This window comes from Rhinolophus ferrumequinum, chromosome 14 (assembly GCF_004115265.2).
Source record: "Rhinolophus ferrumequinum isolate MPI-CBG mRhiFer1 chromosome 14, mRhiFer1_v1.p, whole genome shotgun sequence".
In the NCBI taxonomy this organism is placed as follows: domain Eukaryota; kingdom Metazoa; phylum Chordata; class Mammalia; order Chiroptera; family Rhinolophidae; genus Rhinolophus; species Rhinolophus ferrumequinum.
Window position 1 is genome coordinate 65,321,055 of NC_046297.1, and position 20,297 is coordinate 65,341,351.

A 20,297-nucleotide genomic window follows, 5' to 3' on the forward strand; every position below is an offset into this window, starting at 1 on the left:
ATCAAATGGATATGAAACAAAGGACTATCTATAAAAGGTTTTGAATAATAGAGATAGCCCTGGTAATTAAAAGACAAGCCAAATCACCTGGAGTGTGTGACCTGCAAGTCACACCGTTGACGCCAGGGGGCGCTCACCTGTAGCACGTTATGAGAAAATACATGTTCACAGCTTAGCTTTTCTACTGTGAGGCACAAAACTCAGTACCTCAAAACCAACAGTCTAGCTTAATACCTTTCAAATTAACTAGCATTTTTTTCCAACCACTTAGTCTCACGTGAGAAACTAGAAATCGTTTTGTTGAAAACAGTTTAAGAAATTGAATTCAACAGAACCCATCACTTTTATCAGTGCATTTTATCAGTGGCACTAATATTACTGAAGTTTTCAACTTTGACTGCAGTCTCTATTTTGTTCTCCTCAAGCATGAAGATATTTTGCCTATGTAATATTATAAGTTTCTACTATGTGCCAAGTACTTAGGATTTCTGAAATAGAATCCTCCAGCAAGCTAGGGCCTGTAATGCAACGCCTTATAGATGAGACCCCTGAACTCGAGTGGTTAACTGACTTGCCCAGCGTCCTCCAGCTGGACTGGCGGTGTCAGACTGGGATGAAAAACACTTCCAATGACTCCTTTTTTTCAGAGTTCCTCCCATTATGCTGTTTTTGCTTTTTACTCAAGAGGTCAGGACAAAGAAATAAACTGTGTCATGATAAACAGAACAGATATACTGAAAGGACAATTAATTTTCTGGAGGAATAATTCAAATGTGGTGGAATGGAATGGCTACATTTCAAAAGGGTGGAGAATCAAAGCAACTACTTCTGACAATTAAGAAAAGATTTTTAAATTATTTTAAAGCGACAGACATACAAAAAAAAAGCAATAAAATAACACGTACTTACATTTTAATACTTTAAAAGTCACTTTGAGTTTACTGGATTTAAAAAATTGTACTGTACGAGTAGGAACTTTACACATTTCATCCCAAGTCTCAAAATCCTGTAAGCGAGGTGTGTAATCCCCAACATACTGGCAAAAAGACCGAGGTGGGATGACCTGCCCAAGGTCAAAAAGCCACTGACTGGCTGAGCGGGGACCAGGAGTCCAGTCAGCCTTGACTTTAAACATGCAGCTGCTCCTTCTATTGTACCTCGGTGGGAAGTGATTTCTTCGTTCATTTTCACTGGACACTTTCACATGAGAAAGGAACTAAAGTTGCAATGAAACTGCCTTTGTGTAACTTGGAGGTAAATGAAGAACCTAGGTCTCCCGCCAGGGCACATGCTTTCTCTGCAGACAGCCACACCTCCTCCCTCACTCAAAACAATTCTAATGACTCCTTTTTTTCAGAGTTCCTCCCATGATGCTGTTTTTGCCTTTTTACCCCGCCACACCACCATCAGCACCCAGAGAATTCCAAGTGCCAAATGTGCCACAAATGCAGAATGAGCCAAGCAATCCTTTTACGGAAGAGTGTGCGGTCCCAGCAGGCAGGAAACCGGTACCTCTTTGACCAAACTGAATGACTTGCAAATTGTAAGAGCAAATAAAATCTTAAAGGTCTGGGTTTGAGACATAGGAAAACAGAGAAGTGGATGTGTTCCCCACCTCACACAGACCACCTTTCACCTGTTCTCCCACTTAGGGCTTTCGGAAAGTAAAAAAAGCGGAGAGTGAAATAAGGGACCCATGTCTGGAGTGCCCCAGATACGTGACTGCCTGCTGTCCCTTTTCTAGCAGGGACCAGAAACACCCATCACAAAACCAGGAACGCTGGTCTGCCCAATGAGTCACACACTTTAACTGCTCCCTTCCAAAAGGGACTTTTAAGAAGCACCTATTGTTCCCTTGTCTTATGAAGGGGTCGGAACTTCCTAAAAGCAAACCAAGCGATGCTGACCAAATCCAGGCAAAGGTAATGGCTTGGACTTTTCAATTCTCTCACCTCCGAATTCCTATCCCTATAGCCTACGGACCCTCAATCACATAGCTGAACATTTTATAGAACCGGTGTGAGGAGCTGGAAATGGCGCAGGCATTCGAGTCAGAATTCCAATCCTACATCAACTGTTTTGAGTTTAAACATCTGCAAAAACGGGTATGATTATGCCAACGCTGTGGTGTATTTGAAAGGATCCGAGATGATGGAGGTGGGCCCCTGCAGCCTGGCTCACAATGGCGCCAACCCCGAGAGAACGGGACGTCCACTGACACGGGTGGACTTCTTCCTCCAGCTGGACCCTAAGAGCCCCAGGACAGCAGCACACCGTGTCTCAGCTGCCTCACCGCCCAACTAACAGCCACCACTTTCTGGGGTTGTGAGGATAAGGCGTGACGTGCACTTGGCACCATATGATCTCAACAAACGGTACCGATTTTTCTGGTATCACCTCTTTCTGAATCTGAGGGTGGAAGGCCAGCCCTCCTGACCTTTCCCGTTCTCACCTTGTTTCCAGTCACCCTCCAGTTGGCCAACTCTCTGCCCATAACATGTAGCCACCAATCGCTTCCTTCCTGTTGCTTCTAGGCCCGCAGTGCACAGTATTTATACCCGTCCCACACCGCCCTCTCGGAAGTCGTCTGTGAGCAACACCCCCAGGACCCCAAGGGGGTGGGTGTGCGCCCCTCGCCTGTGTCCCCAGCACCTGCCCCATCTGTCTCCTCTCTGTCACCTGCCCTTCTCTCCAGGGGAGGGCGAGTGCCTTCCGGGTTGACTGTCCACCTTCACGTGCATGTGTGCTCGATGCTTGGCACGGCTCTTGGCACAGTGAGCAGTCATTAAATACTCAGATGAATGAATGGCCAACAGACCTTTCTCCTCTTTTCCCTTCGGCTCTCCTACCTTCTCTCAGCTGTTTTTACTCTGTTTCTCCCAAATCTACATCCTTTCTACCCATTCCTTCCTCTTTCTGATCCCTAGCATTTCTCCCCAAAGGTGGAGAGAGAGTAAAATTCTCCAGAGGAGGAAAGAGAAACGGGAAGAGGAGAGAGAGAAAAGGGGTAAGTGTAAGGAGAAAGGCCACGAGAACTTGTGGCTCTACAGAAATAATTAAGGAAGGAAAATAATAGTACTTATTGTGTGCCACTGATGGGACGGGAATGTAAAAACTTGAACACTCCAAAATGTTTAACTGGCAGCTTTCACACAAACGTCCCCCGTCACAAGCAGCTGACAATGTCATGGTCACACACTGCTTTTTTTTTTTTCCAGTCCTGGCAAATTACAGGAAGAAGTAATGAAGATGGCTCAGGATTAGGGACAATATTAAAAAAGGGGGCCGCCTAAGGTTGCACACCTGGTCAGGTGAGGATAGGATTCCAACGCAGGACAGAGTGACACCCAATGCAGTTCTTCCCACAATACCAGACTCCCTTTAACGGAGCCACGCTCAGCCCACAAGAGGTACCTGCCAATACCATCCTTCAGAAGGGCCAGGCTGTCCTGCTCCTCTCACAGTCACAGCTAAGGATCCAGGTGGCTTGGCTCACGCACTCGGCCACCGCACACTGAGTAAGCCCCTCCTACGGGCAGGCGATGTGACTGCCAGACGGAAGGAAGGCACCATCGTCGCCCTCAGGAAGCTCTCGGTCTCTAGGGGGTTCAGACTGAACAGGGGGTCATGGAGGGGTGTGAAGGGGCCGAGGAGACGTGAGGAGCGAGCAAACCCGTGGGGGGGGGTGAGGCTGCAGTTCATTGGGCACCTCAGACAGAGAAGAGCAACGTGTGAAGGCCCAGAGGTGAGAGAGAAGCATGTGGAAGCACCAGGAGTGGTTCTCAGTCACAAAAAAAAAAACGCGGAGGCAGCCTGTACAGGACAGAAGTGCATTGTGCCACGATTTCAAAACTACTTACACTATATAATCCTGCTCATCTTCCGCCTGAAAGTGATACGTCCTATTATCTACAACACAAGAAAAGAAAAAAGTAAAACCTTAGAAAGCAAAATACCTTCAGGTACAATGCAAATTTTGAAAGTTCCTGGGGAAAAAACCCACAGTAAAAGTAGGATTTTAGTATTATCTTAATGTTACACTATTTTGTTGTAGCAGCTACACAATTCACTTTGTCAATATTATTTTTCTGAAGTGCCAAATAAAAAGAAACGCAAATACCACACAAACGTCTGGCACGTCTTCTGAAAAACAAAGTGGGAAGGGGGACTGGTCCCACCCGATGAAATGGATTTCGGTGACAAACGGGAGTGCTAGCTGCCAATTCAGTATGTCACTGTTCATTTCCAATTTGCCTCTCACTGCGTTTCCTTCACAAAATAACTTCCTTTTCAGAAATGATTCATAACCCACAGAGCAGCTCTGGGTTGCCTTCTGGTTGAATCAGGCTTCGGGAAGAAGGCCTCAACCTCTTTCTGCTCGACGGTCGGCTTCAAGCTGCTACCCAGGTCAGAAGGGAGCGGCCTACCTAAGATGGATAGCTGGGGCAGGTGGACACGAGGGAAGCTCTTTCCTAGAATTCAGAGCCTGAGTTTTCTGTAAAATAGGCAACTGGTAGGGCTTTTGTGAGGTTGCACACCTGGCACATACACATTAGATGTTCAATGACTGATGACTATTATTAATAACCTACAGGTCCTGAAATTCAGGGGTTCTTGGCGTTTTGAAATCACATTATAAATCCGAGTTCTCTTTAATAACTCAAGAAATCTGTTGGCCACAAACATCACGTGGAATCTGAGCTTCAATGGATGCTCCAGAATTCAGCTCAGATTCCGTGCAGAGAGTCTCAGGGCCGAGTCCGTTTTTGGGGTTGGGACTGTGTTCGGGCTTCATTCACACGACGACATCAGGAGGATGTGAAGGGGCAGGAAAGTACTCTGTGCCTGCAACACACACAGCAGGCAGCAGCCTGCCAGCCTGTGCCGACAGAAAGGCAGTGCGGTGGGATTGCAGTGTTTGTGCAGTCACTGTATTGGCACGGCTGTCACAAAGTATCCCCTTAGCTACAGTGAGGGTCCTAAGGGCCCTCAGGTCCTAAGGTCCATGGGACCAGTGCAGGCACAGGGAGCCAGCCGCCCAGAAAACAGCCTCCTCCTGCCACCAACTCTCTGAAGACTGAAAATACAGGGCATAAAAGGGTGGGTCCCTACACACTCACCCAAGAGAAAAGCACGCTCTGACCCCTGGAGTACGAGAGGGATGGAATGCAGTGCCATGGATTCACGGAGTTGGAAGGCAGCTGCTCTTGGGAGCAAGGAAATGATTTTTCCTTTAAGAGCTCGATTTTGCAGGGATAAAACTCTGGGCAAATCAGTTGTACAGGTACAGCTGCACACCTGCACTCCCAATCTACCTCAGTGATGCTTAACCACAGGTACACCTGGGAATCACCTGGGATTTCCGACAAAATACCTATCTATGCCGGATCTCACACCCAAGACCAGACTTAGGAGAGAAATGGGAATGCACTTAGAAAAAGCTGTGCAAGGGGAAAAAGCCATGTATCACGGTCAAGCATTGGTCTAGTTCAATGTACAAAAGGAGATTCTGGTCCACTGCACGTCAGAGCTGACCCTGCTGTGCTCTCCTTGTGAGCTGGTGGGCTCAGTGTGAATTAAGAGACATGAGGGATCTGCTTGGCAAAGCTGCTGCTCCAACGCCCAGAGAATGGAAACGTGCAGCCGCCAGAATCCCCAGGAACTGACTCGGAGAGAAAAAGGACTCACGTGAGATCAGGTCAAAAGACTTCTTGTCCTCGGCATTCGGTTTAACCTGGCAGGTGAGAAGGTTCAGCTTAGCCGGTTGCCTGTTAGACTGGAACAAAGGGAAAAAGAAGTTACCTGGAGCATGTCCCTCTCACCTGCAGGGTCAGTGCCCTGTGGGGCAGGCGTGTAGTTTCAGGCAGGGAAGTTGATAAAGTCTTATTTAACCCATTAGGATTCTGAATTTCATTAAAGAAAAAATTTTTTTCAGAGGCCTAGCAAATGTCTTTTAACTGTGCATAAATATCATGGGGATTAATTGGAATGGAACCAGGAAAATCCACCTTTCAATGAAGAGTGGGCATGGTCCCTGGAAATGCACCTTTCTGGAACCCACACATATCCGTGCACAAACAGCCGGCACTTTCAATACCGTATCTTGCTGTAAAATGTAGTGGAGTTTGTTTGTTCGTTCATTCGTTCATTCATTCATTCAATCATTCATAAAGACCCCAATAATCCATTATCCCAAACCCGATGTCCCAGGTTTTGGTTGCAATGTGAAATTTACATTACTCCTCTCAAAAGTACAAGGGCAATTACCAGCCGTGACATCTAGTTTAACGAGCCCCAAAATCTGGAGAGGGAAAAATTTAGCCAGGATTTCACATCACTGATCAACAAATCTCTTCATCACACATATAATTCATACAGACCTTGTGGTGTCTAGATAGTCATGCTAATTTAGGCTTTCCCTAAATGGGGTCTTGCCACCTAATCATTCTTGTCAAAACTTTCTTGCCCTCCTGCCTGCATTTGTCCAAGGTCAGACGCTGGCCAAAGGCTGACGTCAGCATGTCTGCTTCTCGCAGGAGCTCACAAGGAGGGGACCGTCTGAGTGCTGGGGCTGGGCTCGGCTTCCACAGGAACCCGCTGAAGCAAGCACTGGAACGCCTTAGTAGGGCGTGTATGCCCAACTGACACTCAGGATTTTCAAAATCCCCACGCCAAGAGCATTTCCATCCAAGCAACGTAAGTTCTTTAGGGAAAACAGAAGGAGAGGAGGTAGGGCGAGGTCGCAGCCCAAACCCTGAACAGCAGCGACGGCGTCAAGTCCAGAGGCTCTCAAGATGGCCAACGGGCACTTAATTTCTGTCTGCCTTCCTGTGCTCCCTGGACAGTTTTCCAGATCTTCCTCTCTGTGGTTTCCATGAGATTAGATAGCGAAGACAAGCCCCCTGTCCTGTAGGTCTGTTCCCAAGCAAGCTGTGTGCGGGGAGGAAGCGAGAGAGCCGCGGGGTTTCATGCTCACTGAATGTGCATTTGGCTTAGCCATGGAAACCGGAAGTCAAGTCCTGTAAGGAGAGGTCTCCTTGGGAAAGGGTTCCTGTCCTGCAGAGCTGGTCAGGCGTGGCGTCGTTGTTCCTGTAACACACCTGGAATGCACGCTGCGAAAGGCCTCAGCTGCCAAGGTGGCAGCCACACCACACACCTAGGCCGGCCCCCTGGAAGAGGCACTACCCCTCCTGCAGCTCATCCGTTTTGGATGCTGACAAAAATCACTGGATTTTCCACATGAATGACAATGACATCTGACAGCCTAAAAAGGTAGCGATCCCAGTTAATGGCTCTCCGTTGGATCCTGTTCCAGTGTGCCATCCACATTTAAAAGAAGGATGTAGGAAAGCTTAGGGAAGATGGAGAGATGATTAAAGGGCTGGAAAACGGAACTTTGAAGATGGACTAAAGCACTCTTTGGTCTCCGAGGACAGAAGGCTGGGGAGTGACTTAATGACCATCTTCGAGTACGGGAAGGGCTGTGTGAGGGGAAGCTAGGCAGCTGTTTCCCATTTGCACCAACGAGGAAGAAGAAAGGCCCTCAAATGTAGAAGATCTGACTTAGACACAAGGGAGAGCTTCCCAGGCTTAGGCTGATTGTGTATAAGAGGGTTCAAGTTTCTTAACCTAAGTAGAGCAATCTCTTTGAAAAAATGGCAATATTTTAGACACCATCTACATTTGAATGTGGCAGAGGGTTAACTAGATGATTTCTTTTTCTTCCAAAAATCTATGTTACGTTACTCCAATGTGTCTCAACAACTTTACCAACAGATGCAGCCAATACGATACAAAACAGACACAAAATCTTAAAACAGGAAAACAGACTCCAGTTCAGGAAAATTAAACAGCACCATTCACCTCTCATTTCTAAGCATGAACTACTTCAAAACATATTACCAGAATGCTTCTAATTAATGATAAGGGTTTTATAGAGTTTGAGTCATTTCATGACTGACCCACAACTTCGGCAATGGTGACACGTGACACGTATTCCCTCGGAAGGTCGGTCAAGTCCCCTGTGAAGACTTTGCCGCCCTAACATGGACGGCACTTGACAAACACATATCGTCTATACATAGTGCGCTTCCCCCAAATGCCAGTGAGATGCCTGACAAATGACCCATCGCTCCAAAGGCGACCGAGAAGCCAAGTATACCCAATTTGTGACCATTTAAGCAGCTGACATTGCCAGGACCGAGCCAGGAACACAGAACAGTGGAGGAGTGCGCCCACCCAAAGTCCCAGGACCCAGGCACCAGAAGGCTCAGGAATCACTACAGTAATAACAGTAATTTCAGATGTTAGCGTGCTTCCCTGAAGTTTAGTACTAATTGATAGGTATATTGATTAAAGAAGGTACAAGGCGGTTTGGCAGACTAAAAACATAGTAAGGCTAAGTGACTTCCCTGGGCTACATTACTATGGAACAGTTTAGAAAACGCTTTCATATTGTTTAAGTACAGGAAAGAAAAAAGGAGGAAAAAATAAACTAAGGAAACATGTATTTACTGAGTCCTTCCTGTTGATGAGTCCTACCACGCTGTGGCCAAAACCCTCCGTCTGCACCAGGACCTCCAGGCTCCTCGACTGCAGCTCCTGCTTCTTTGTCTGCTGCTCCCTCTGCTGGGCAGCGAGGGGCATGACCTCTGTCCTGACACACACACACCTCCTGTGTGCGCGCACACACACACACACACACACACACACACACACACACACACACACACTCTCTCACACATGCCTCCTGCATGCCCCGCACACTCCATCACTCCCTTCCGTCTGCCCTAAGCACATCCTCAGAGAGGGCGTTTCCTGGCTAGGCCACCCTCCCCTCCCACCCTGCTTCCTGGCTCTTACTACTCTTTGCTTCCGGTCTTTCTTCCCACTAAAAGCACATTTTTGTTTTGTTTTGGTCACTAAAATATGCCTGGCGTACAGCAGGCACCCAATATATAAATATTTATCAAATGAATGGACACATTACATATACCGTGTCATGGACTACCTGTGAGGGAGTCTTTTTAGTTTCTTTCACTAATTATGATGAAGACACGGAGGAACAGAGAGGTTAACTAACATTCCTGAAATCTCCCAGGCAGGAAACAGCACCACCCGGTGAGTGGACCGAAGTCCCGCTCTCCTTCTGCTTCCACTGGGCAATGCAGGCCTGGGAATAGCCACAGGACATCCCAGGAACGGCAGAAGCGCCAACACGTGAGAACATCTCCTTCTGAGCAGAGTGAGGGTTAGAAATACAGAGAGCAAAGCTGCCCGAGATTAAATTCTATTTTAATATCTTCTCAGGTCATTTGATTCTTCCCCAATCACTTACTCCCGTAATTGATGAAACGAGAAATTCTAGACGCCTACTTGAAATACCCACTCATTCGTTCCATTGACGGGATAGCTGTGAGCCTACACATTCTAAGCACACGTGAAAAGCATGCGGTCCGTACCATTGAGCAGCTCTGGGACAGACCTGATCACGGACCAGGAAGGGGTCTGGCGCCCGAGGGGCCTGGGCCTGAGCTCACAAGGGCACCACAGGGCCCATAGGTAGCACCCACTCAGATGAGAACCTGGAGGGGGAGGAGTGAGGAGCATGTGTGAGAGATGTCTGTTTTTTTAAAAAAATCATGCATTGGTTCCGGTCTTATACATTGTTGGGCAAATTGCTTCTTTTTAATGAAAAATATACACAGATGTGTTCAAAACACACACACACACACACACCCCCCCCCCACAGTCACAGCAAACCAATCCTTATGTTTTTGGTTTTTGAAAACGCTTCAACTAGGGAAGGTTTGGACACGTTCCATGAACAGAAGTGATGGAAGATATTATCCCTTTGACAGAATGATGCTTTGCCACTGCAAATAGAAGATGGCCATTCATCCGAACTGTTAGGGGACGTGCATGTAGAAATGGAATGAGTCAATTGTGATTTATGTTTCTGCATCTCCTGAAAGAAAACAAACACCACACTGGTCCTTCACAGCTGAGCACGCACCACCATGAAGTGTTTTTGCTGGAGTGTAAAGTTGTTAGTGCAGCCATATTTCTCTGTTAGCAGAAAACAGCTGCTACTGGAATTAGCATCCAGAAATGAAATGATTTCCTCCCATCCTCCTGCTGAATTAGACAGCGTCACAAACAAGAAGTGTACATCATTAATTACATGGGAAATAAGCCGGACCAAGTCAGGCTGAGCCTACTGTGTGGAAAGAGGTTACAATAAAATAATGAAGCTCTCTTCACTTCCTCTGCTAGTGCTTGGAACAGAGCTGCTCAGATTATGGGCATTTCACTGTCCTTCAATAAATATTTATTTAGACACCTGCTATGCTCTAGAGGGACACCTATTTGGCAGGCAATCAATAACCACATAACCAACTGTAAGAAGGTAGGTACACACTGAACACTGACCACTGCAGACAGATCTTATCTCCAGAATTGTAGTACAACTACGGGCTTTTGGAAAGCATTTTGGTTTATTTAGGGGGAAGGGAACAGTTTTCATTTATTGGGCACCTAAATGCCTAGGTACTTTATATAAATTTTATTATTTAATTCTTGCAATAACCCTATGAGTGAGGTACTGTTACTGTACCCATTTTTCAGATGAGGAAACAAAGGGTCAGGAAGACGAAAGTAAACTGACTACCATGTTACAGAAAGTAAAAAGCAAAGCCGACATTTGAACCAATGTCTCCCTAGAGCTTTTCTCGTTTCCCACCAGTTCCCTGAAAAGGCAAGCCCTTGGGACATTTGTGGAGTAAGTGGAAACATCTTTCTTGTTCTTCCCGTTCTGATTCTTCCTGCCTCTTGAGTGGCCAGTTCCCGCATTTCCCTGGAGATCACTGAATATTCCTGCTGAGAAATCCCACCCATTCTTGACGTGTTCCAAGTTTCATAATTATTACCGGCCACAATGAAAGCTCCCCCATCCCTCTGGTGACCCTTCAGTCAGCTTAGGGGAGCTTACTGATCACCTAACTGCGGTAATTCATCCCAGAGTGTGGATGACTTTGAATTCCCTTAAACCTCCCAGCCATTTGAACCAGAGGATTGATTCCCAGCTGGCAGAATGTGTGTATGTGTAAGAAAGATATATTTGCAAATGGAGGTTTTCTTGAAAATCTTATTGCAGTAAGGAAGTTGCTATTTTACTTTCTAGAGTCAACATTAAACCATGTTATAATGTAAAAAGAAAAAAAAAAGGGCTTATCGGGGATCCTGATAAGAGGTGGGGCTGACGTCACTGCATCTGAGAAATGTGCCGGATGTTCCCTCATCTCGTCATTTCTACAAACATTTATTGAATGCCTACTACTTGCCAGTAGGTAGAGTTCAAGCAGAACTGGAAGAACTTTTAAACTCACACTTCCTATTGAACTATACCATCCACTTTAATCCACCACGCCTTGTTACCCACCAGGAATGCATAAACCAAAAACCTTCTTAGAATAATTGTACAAAATGCATTAATTTGATGATAAAACATCAGAGCTATGGACTATGCTTTTAAAAAAATATGCTCATTACATTTTGTCAATGAAATGGGCAGTGAGTTGTGGAGGCAAAAATTTATGACTGGCTTCTATTCCCCTTACATACAAATGGCAGTTAACCAAAATGAGGGCAGGAATGTGACCTTGACGATCACACAGCACTTGTACGGGACACTCACTCTCATGTAAGTGACTCGTTTAATCCTCACAAGCACCCTAACAGAAGTACCACTGTCATCACCTCCATTCGACAGGTGAGGAAACCCAGGCACAAAAAGGTTAAGTAACTTTGCCTTAAGGTCACGGGCGGCAGAATGTTAGGAAAACGTTTTTGAGGAATCCGTGATTTCTTGTGCTGGGGAGGGTGTAGGGCGGGGAGTAACATGAAAACCCACTGACTTCAGACCATAGGTCCCTGGCTTTATACCTTCAAATTTGTAAAATCTCAATATTCTTTAGTGTTTTTATGCTGTAACCTCATGGGTGAGCTTTCTGAATCTGTGGGTCTAAGTCACTGAGGTTTTTATTCCGCTCACTTGGCGCTGGAATGACAGGCACACTGGAGGCCACAGGATGACACGCGCTGCACCAGGCCTCCCACCTACAAACCTCAGCCCCCACCCCACCCTCAGCTGCCAGGCCAGTGCTTTTGATCTGTCCCATCTTTTATATTTTACTTCTCCAATTTCACGTTCCCTTCTGCATCTAAGAAACAAGCTCCTTGCGGGAGTTTCCTTTCATCTCTGCCCGACACGAAAGCAGGGCAGATTTATGTGGCAGGTCCTCAAATCCTAGGCAGCACTAGCATCGTGACACCCTTGTGATTCCAGAGGATTCGCCAAGAGAAGGGCCCCAGAAAGCTCCCTGAGGCCTAAACGGGGGACTGTCACAAAGTACCGGGCTTTCCCGGAGCCACCCTTGGGGACTGAGGTGCCCGCTGGTGAGCCTGGAGCAATGCAATGTTCTGTTACTGTACAAACGCAGCTCACTCGGACTGTAAGGTACACGGTAGAATGGAGGAAAAACCAAGATTTCGGAGGCAAGCAGACCTTGCTTTGCATCTAGGTCCAGTCAGCCACTAATGGAGCCACGAACAAGCACCTTTGCCCTTCTGAGTCTCGTTTTGTCATCACAAAGGTGGGAAGTAACGCTGTCTCCACAGGCAATGCAGGCACATGCCTGGTGCCCCACTTCCAAGTGGGGGGCAGCACAGGCTCTGGGGTTCAAGCTCTTGGGTACAAATCTGGCTCTAGCTCCTGATAGTCATATGATTTTCAACTTCTTCCCTTTAAATTGGAAGTAACAGCAAATTCCCTCGAGAGCATGTTATGAAAATTAAGTGGGAAAACATGTAAAGCACCTAGTATGGAGGATGTGTGTGCCCAATCAATGTTAACGACTATTTTTACTGTTCCTATTTCCCGAATATTTCCTCTGACGCTGTCTACATAGCTGATGCATAAAATCCCACTGTTCTCAACCTCTCTCTAGATGAAGGCAGTGTTTCTTGTTACAATGCACCATCCCTGGGACACACACCCATGAAGTCACTCAGGTTCAGACAGAACATGAGGGTGACCTGATCCTCTGCGACCATGTGCCATGGACAGTGTCGGGGAGAAGGGCAGCAGAGCATGAAGACACAGAGATGCAGATGGAAGGAAGGGACCCTGGGCAGAGAAAGAGGAACCGGAGAGGGGTGCTGCTCCGTCCATAAGCTTTCAGGCTGATGAAAATATTTGCCGTAGGTTTGTTAGAATTGGTAGTTTGGAGTGAAAGCATTTCATACAGCCCTTAGAACACACTAGATGGTCCACAGATGGAAGCTGCTATCAATGTTATTATTGGACTAGCAAATAAGAGATTCTCACTGAGGCTGATTCCCACAGCGATGCATTACTTTCAATAGTAAATAAAAAAAGTATGTCTTTGAATAGATACATGAAAAGCAATGAATCTTCTAGGGATGGCTGCAAACCGTGCAGGTGTAGACAGAAACTTTTCTTCCTCGAGTAGCTGGGGAGATGAACGGCCCTGGAGCAGATCGCGTGTGGGTGGTCAACCCAGCAGACCGGAGCTCATTAATCCCCACCGTGCTCAACCCTCCCTGAGTCTCTCTGCTAAGAACAACGTGCAAAGTGACACTGATTGGGGCCCTTTAAACAGGAGGAATTCCTAGGTGTTCAGGGGTCCCAAACAAAGGCCCTAAGTTTTCTAACAACAAAGGCTCTTCTATCCACTTTTCCAAAGATCACTGAATTCCTTTTGTTTCCCCAGGAAACTGTTGGCCTTGATTTTCAATCTGATTCTAAGTAATCAATAGTAAATCAGTCAAGAAAAGCCAGCTAAAGCTGGCTAGAGAGCTTTCCTGTGAGCAGGAACGTGACTCCAAGCGATGTAACTGGCAGCAAAAGAGTGTGGCCCGAAGCCAGTGAAAAGTGGGGAAGAGAAAACACCAGTCAGTGGCAGGGAATCAGAAGGTCGATGGAGAAACCCATTTCCCCTGAGCTGCGCTGGGGGCAGCAGTGGGCCCATGACTTCCGATGTCTGCAGCAGGAGAGGCTGCGTGCCAGTAGATTTCAGTACTGCCGGCGACCTTCAATGAGGTCATACTAATGGCAGTGCCCCTACACAGCACGTTGTCTCATTTAATCCTCAACAGAATCTTTACAAGTACTTTTCCCAAGGTCATGTCGTACATGGCAAAGCTGGGACGCAGACTCACATCGGACAGATGCCATAGTCCATTCTCACAGCCACTGACCATGCAGCTGCTGTGGTATCTGTTGCTGATCAGAGCCTGAAGAAAGCATGGAAATCATTGGCTTGGCTACAATAATGTGTTTGGCAGGAAAGAAAAAGGGAGAGCGGAAGCCGAGGAGAGCAGGCAGTGAGGGAACACACAGCAATTCTAACACTAAAAAGTCCCGATCTTCTCATATGTGAAGTGACATGGCTGGAAGGGTTCACTGTAGTCTATTCACCCTGAAGAATACTCCTGGGAGCGGAGGAGAACTGTACTAACATTCCTGCTCACACGCCAGGTAGCCCCAATCCAGGGTCACACTACGTAGACCCCACTCAGCTAACCCAGTGGGACAATGTCAGGCATGTGCTGACTGAAGCCCTGGTACAACCACCTCCAGGTACCTGCTGACCACATGCCTCGGGCAGCACGTGGCAGAGGGGAAGCTGAATACATGACACTGCTGAATAAATGAGTTCTTGGCAGACAGCGATTAGCCGTGAGACGCACTAAGCCATCTAATTCTGCCGGCAGGCTTTCCAGTACCAGATGAGTGACTTGTCACAACTGGCATGAGAGTTAAAAGAAAATCTCAGTTGGGCTGACGGAAGCTGACGACCCAAGGAATGACCACAGGGTTCGGCAGGGGACAAGGGACGGAGAAGATGCAACTCCTCAAGTCCCATAAAGGCCAATAATGCCCTAAGATGCATGCAATCATCTAGCAGGAAGGGCTCGGCCACAGGTATGTGCTGACCACCTTGTGAGTGTCAAGGTGTGTGAGGAGGCTGGAGAAAGGAAGAGGCACAGGCCCTGGTAAAATCCGGGGAGCGTGTCGTCTACTGAGATGATGGGTTCTGCAGGAAGAGAGGCAGAACAAGAAGGGGCGTATACGGACTCATGTCAGAAAGACCCAACTTTCAGTTTCTGACTCGGCCAGCTACTGGCCAAGTCATGGAGCTTCTTTGTGCCTTAGTTTCTTCACCTGTGGAATGAAGGTTAGATTACCCCATGGTCTGTAGGGAGGATGAGGTGAAATAAATTTCCTTAAGTGTTGGGCATGAAGAAATGCCTAGTAAGTGGTACTTTCTTTCCTCCCCAACAGAGGGAAATCTAAACCTGACTGTGAAGAATGAAAAACTGCCCATGTAAGAAATGCTCACCACTCATTTCTACTATCCTGGTAGCACTTAACCACTTATCATACCTGGAGGACATCACCTGGCACGATACTGAAATTTACCCACAAGCTTCTCCTCCAAGTGGGGGCTCCTGGTTAAACGGCACACACCTTTGCAAAGACTCTTGCACACTCTGCCCTTTCTCTTCCCACTTGATACAGTTTCCATTATAAAAAATAATTTCTTGCTAGTGTTAAAAGAGCAAAATCGTAATCACTGGTTTTACTGTGCATGTCTTTGACTCCCACCAACACTAAACCTTTTCTGACAAGTATATGGATTTTGTCAATACAGGATTTTTAGTTGGAAATGGGTGATACAAAGAAATAAAAATTCTAGATAGACTGCAAGCATCAACTACAAGTATGTCACATAGATGTATATATACTGACAACAATTTGAAAAGAATTAAAAGTATGTGTTAATAAGCTCAGCTATTTTCTACTTTCTATTAAATTGCCTTGATTACTAAAACAAGGGGAGTCAAACTGAGACAATTTTATTATTCCGCTGTTTTATGTATTACATTTTAATCCTTTAACATAATAATGGACTTTCTGAGTAATTTAAATAGTGACAGTAAAAAAAAAAAGATTGACCCTATTTCACACGTATTGTTTTACTTTCTACATTACTATTTCATGCGAAGAACATCCTCTGTCATCTTGATAATTCAGAGAACTTTAGGTTTTTCAGAATAACCCATATTTCCCAAAAGATAAGATTATAAAAGAATACCTGATTTGGTCTGAGGGGACAAATGACAAAAAGGTCTGGTGGAGCTCTAGAATAAGGCAGGACATCTAAGGACCAGGGAAAGAACATCCGAAACGATCAGACGCAACTCCCCACATAAATATAAGGGGGACATGTCAGTGCTGGTGACACAACGTTTGCTTTCCAGCCTATGTGGACAAAGCCCTCACCGGCGCAGCATGTAAATGACCAGACACACTTACTGTGGCATGTGAGATGGTCAGGATGCCATTCTTGACAGCGCACTTCCTTCTCTGCCACACTTTCCGGATCCTGAAGAAAAGCCAAACACAGGCTGATATAGTATCGGGTTCTCTCCGGGACGGGACACGCAGCTACAGTATTATGTGTAACCATCATGACAAAACAGAATCACCCCCAAACCAAAAAACCACACACACCAGAACATTTCGGTTGCCTTTTCCTATCCCAGGTTGAAGTTAATCCAGACTAGCAGGCATGTCCAGGGATGCTCAATACAGCACTGTTTTTGATAGTGAAAATGGGGAGCAACAGAAATAGCAGAAATCTACCCACAGGAGAAAATAAATGAATTCCAGTTCCATTCATATACAGAGTATTAAAGTAACTATGTATGTGCTCACCTGTATAGATTGCTAAAGCATGATGTTGATTGAAAAAAGCAACCTCTTTTAAGATAATTTGGGTATGATGTCGTATTGTTAAAAGAAACTCAAAAAATGTCTGACGTATAAAAACAGCACTCTAATTTCCTGTGGGTATATAAACATGTGGATAAAAACATCCAGGAGAGCATCTGGGAGGGGCATACCACACTGACAAAGTACCTCTCTGGGAAAACGGCCCAGACCTACGTCAGGGGTGTGCGAAGGACTTTTTAACCAGACCTGTGACTCTTTTATAAGAAGGCTGCATGAATCAATTACTTCTGTCACTAAAACTAGATTTTAGAAAGTTAAGAAAGGAACTCAAGACGTCTGCAGGGAAGAGTGGGGGTGGGGCTGCCTCAAGGGTCCAGGGCTCGAGGGGAGATGAGCATCCTTGGGGAACTTGTACACCTCTCCTTTACGGGTCTTTCAGAGACAAATCATGTAAGAGGACTGGTCGCGATTCATCTGGGAGAGTGAACGAACTGTGGCCCAACCATTCACAAGTAGCTATAAGCGATAAACTTGGAACATTCTGATTTGATGATGCTGAAGGATGGAAAGAGCCACACAGAATTAATTTGAACGTGGAGGAGTTTTTTCTGGTGAAGCTCTGGGTACAGGTGTTATCCATCATTCCTTCACTTCCTGAGGTCTTCACTCCAACACCACCTTAGCAGACCTTCCCTGACCACCCCCATGGCAGCAAGAACCACCCCCACACGCCCTGTTATCTCTTGCCTTGCTTTCTCTTTCTCCATGGCACTTGTTACCATCTGCCTCCCGTGTACTTCCTTCTTTATCGTCTGTCTCCCCCCTTAGAATGTAAGCTCTAAAAGGACGAGGATTTCCTTTGTCCGTGCTATTCCGAGCCAACAACAGTGCCTGGCGTCCAGCAGGACTCCCAAAAGGTATTTGTTGAATGCATGAAAGGATGATGAGCAAAACTGACAGTGAACCCAGAAACTGACAGGAGGCATAGTTGCCATTTTAACAAACAAATGAAAACATCACAAACAACACATGCATCTCACTCAGATAAAGCCAAGGAGCACATATCCACAACCAATCGGAAACCAAGAAGCTTTCTTTGAATAAAGAATGACAATTAGTGAAGTGAGTAACCATGATTCTAACTATGCACTTATTGTAGGTCTCAGAAAGGCGGCCAGTGTGGCAGGACCACAGGAGAAAAATGGCAGAAGATGCGACAGGAGAGAAAGGCAGGGCCGAGAGCCCACATGCGATGGGAAGCCGCCGAGCATGAAGCGTGGGGTGACCTGAGGTGCTTTACGTTTCTGCAAAGCCTACTCCGAGTGCTGTGCAGAGATGAACTGGAGAAGGGTCAGAGCGGGTGGCACAGACACCAGTCAGGAGGCTCCTGAAACAGCCCAGGACAGAGGATGGTGGCTCATCCTAGAGCGGGCAGCAGAGATGGCAAGAAATGTATGATTTCTTATTAGAAATGGAACAGGCTGTTGTTAGACTGGCTGGGATGTAAGAGGAAAGAGAAGAGTCAAGGCTGACTCCCAAGGTTGGGGTCTGAGTGGCCAGTTGGGCACCCCAGGCAGAGAGTACTACAACGAATAAAATCAGAGAGGTGGGAGAGCATGAAGTCAGCCAGCCACTTGCTTGCTTCATGTTCTGCTCAGTTCCTGCCTTTCTAAAATTGCATGTTTTACATCACAGGTTCACAGGTGCCACTTAGGGACCATAAAACAATTACTGCTTCTTCCGAAGACAATAGCTTAACTCTCAGACTTACCTGAGGAAAACCAGTGTGTTCCGGGTATGAAGTTAGTGCATTAGGAAACGTGTAAGTGTGTTTTCCTATTTGAGGGGCAGGAAGAAGTTCTCAGGCTACTGACCACCCAGCCAGTATGCTAAGCGCACGCAGGGACACTGGGATGGGCGCGTACGTACCCATCGCTTTTCTTCAGCAGGTATCCCCTCTTCTCGCTCCCGTACTCCTTATTGCCATGGAGCTGATGCATGCTATAGCCCCCTTGCCGGCTCTGGGAGTCCTACAAAAGAGGAACCACAGATGAGACAAATGCTGGAGACAGTTCTCAAATCCTTGACTCTGTTCTGCCTTTGAGCCGTTGCCCATTGGTCTGGGACTGAGAGAATTACGGGACTTTAAGGGCTGTCCATCAGGTCCTGGCCTTTGTTTTAGAGGAGAAATCTGGGCAGGTAAACAATAGCGAGAGTCACAAGCAAGTTGGAAGCAGAGCTGGGGCCTGAGGCCCAGGTACGCTGTGTCTAGTTCAGAACCTGGCTCTACGTACGCCCCAACACGCTGCAGGGAGAGACTATTCTAGGACCAACCCAGTTTACACTGGCAGCAGAGGCAAGCCCAAGGATGGCTGGAAAGGGGGAAGTGGGCCACAAAACAAGCTCACGCAACCCGAGGGGGCTCTTCCCTCAGGCACAGCTCTTCTCCCGTCACACGTTCTCCTAAAGCACCCACAGGAAAAAGCGCACCTTCTAAGTGGGGTATTAGAACTGTTACAAAATTCTTTCTGTTTTAAGTTCTGTAATTAACTAGTCCTCTGTAAAGTAAACCTACAACCATTCTTTTAATTAAAAAGGATGATTCTAGTGCAGTGAAAAGTGTATCATGAAATGACGAGGGTGACACGGGCCCACAGAATACCACGGATGCAAACAAGCTGAACATGACACGCCACCCGCACTTCCGGCTGTCTGCAAGGACTGCAGGGCGAGCCGCAGGCGCGGACATGGAGGAAATAAACTGACAACGTTGACCTCTACAATGAGGACGTGGGGCTTCAGACACAGAAGGAGGACAATGCATTCTCACGAAAAGTATTGACTTACTCTCCTAGACTTCGATCAGGAAGGGCAAGAGCAACAGAGAAAAAAGGCAGAACATATGAAAATATAGTTAATTTCATGGATAGTCTTATCGTTCATAATTTAAGCACTTGTTGTAACATGCAGAGAAAACATCATTGTACAGATAATCAGTAATACCAGGACACGGACACACACACACACCCCTTTACAATCATGATAAACTTTGGTACAATAACACGTCTTTACCTTTACCAAGTTTAATTTCAGGTCATTTGAGTGAGAACGGAGGAACGGCTAAGTGGAAGAACAGGACTACACGGTTCACCAAGAAAAAATGGTGGACGAACCTCCCAAGGGGGTGCGTGCAGGAAATCAACCCCTCAGTGAAACCAAAGTAAAGGACTTAGAAAATCTACAAAGAGCCACACGTTTTAGGAGGCTTCTTTTTGGTTTGCTTTTCCAAGGGAAGAGAACTTAATAAAAATATCCAGTTCATCAACCACACTTGACGGTGGTGGTGAGGCGGCGGGAAGCGAAACCAGCGCGGTGTTTCCTGATGGGGCTGCACAGCCGGCCGTCAAGGTCAGGCGCTCTCTCTGTGGCCCTCATTGGACAGCGCCCCTCCGTGAGGCTGCTCTCCCTGTGATGG

General features: G+C 46.6%; 1 protein-coding gene across 2 annotated transcripts in view; it reads right to left on the reverse strand.

Annotated features, from left to right (window-relative positions):
- ASAP1 (ArfGAP with SH3 domain, ankyrin repeat and PH domain 1) overlaps positions 1 to 20,297 on the reverse strand; it is a 288,277-nt gene that overhangs the window by 41,874 nt on the left and 226,106 nt on the right. The window contains exons 12-16 of one of the 2 annotated variants that reach the window (XM_033126170.1): positions 19,670 to 19,678; positions 18,752 to 18,852; positions 16,403 to 16,472; positions 5,689 to 5,776; positions 3,861 to 3,909 (exon numbers count right to left, since the gene is read on the reverse strand). In XM_033126170.1, the coding sequence (XP_032982061.1) occupies positions 3,861 to 3,909; positions 5,689 to 5,776; positions 16,403 to 16,472; positions 18,752 to 18,852; positions 19,670 to 19,678 (317 nt within the window). The remainder of the gene's footprint in view (positions 1 to 3,860; positions 3,910 to 5,688; positions 5,777 to 16,402; positions 16,473 to 18,751; positions 18,853 to 19,669; positions 19,679 to 20,297) is intronic. The other variant, XM_033126171.1, reaches the window with a different exon arrangement.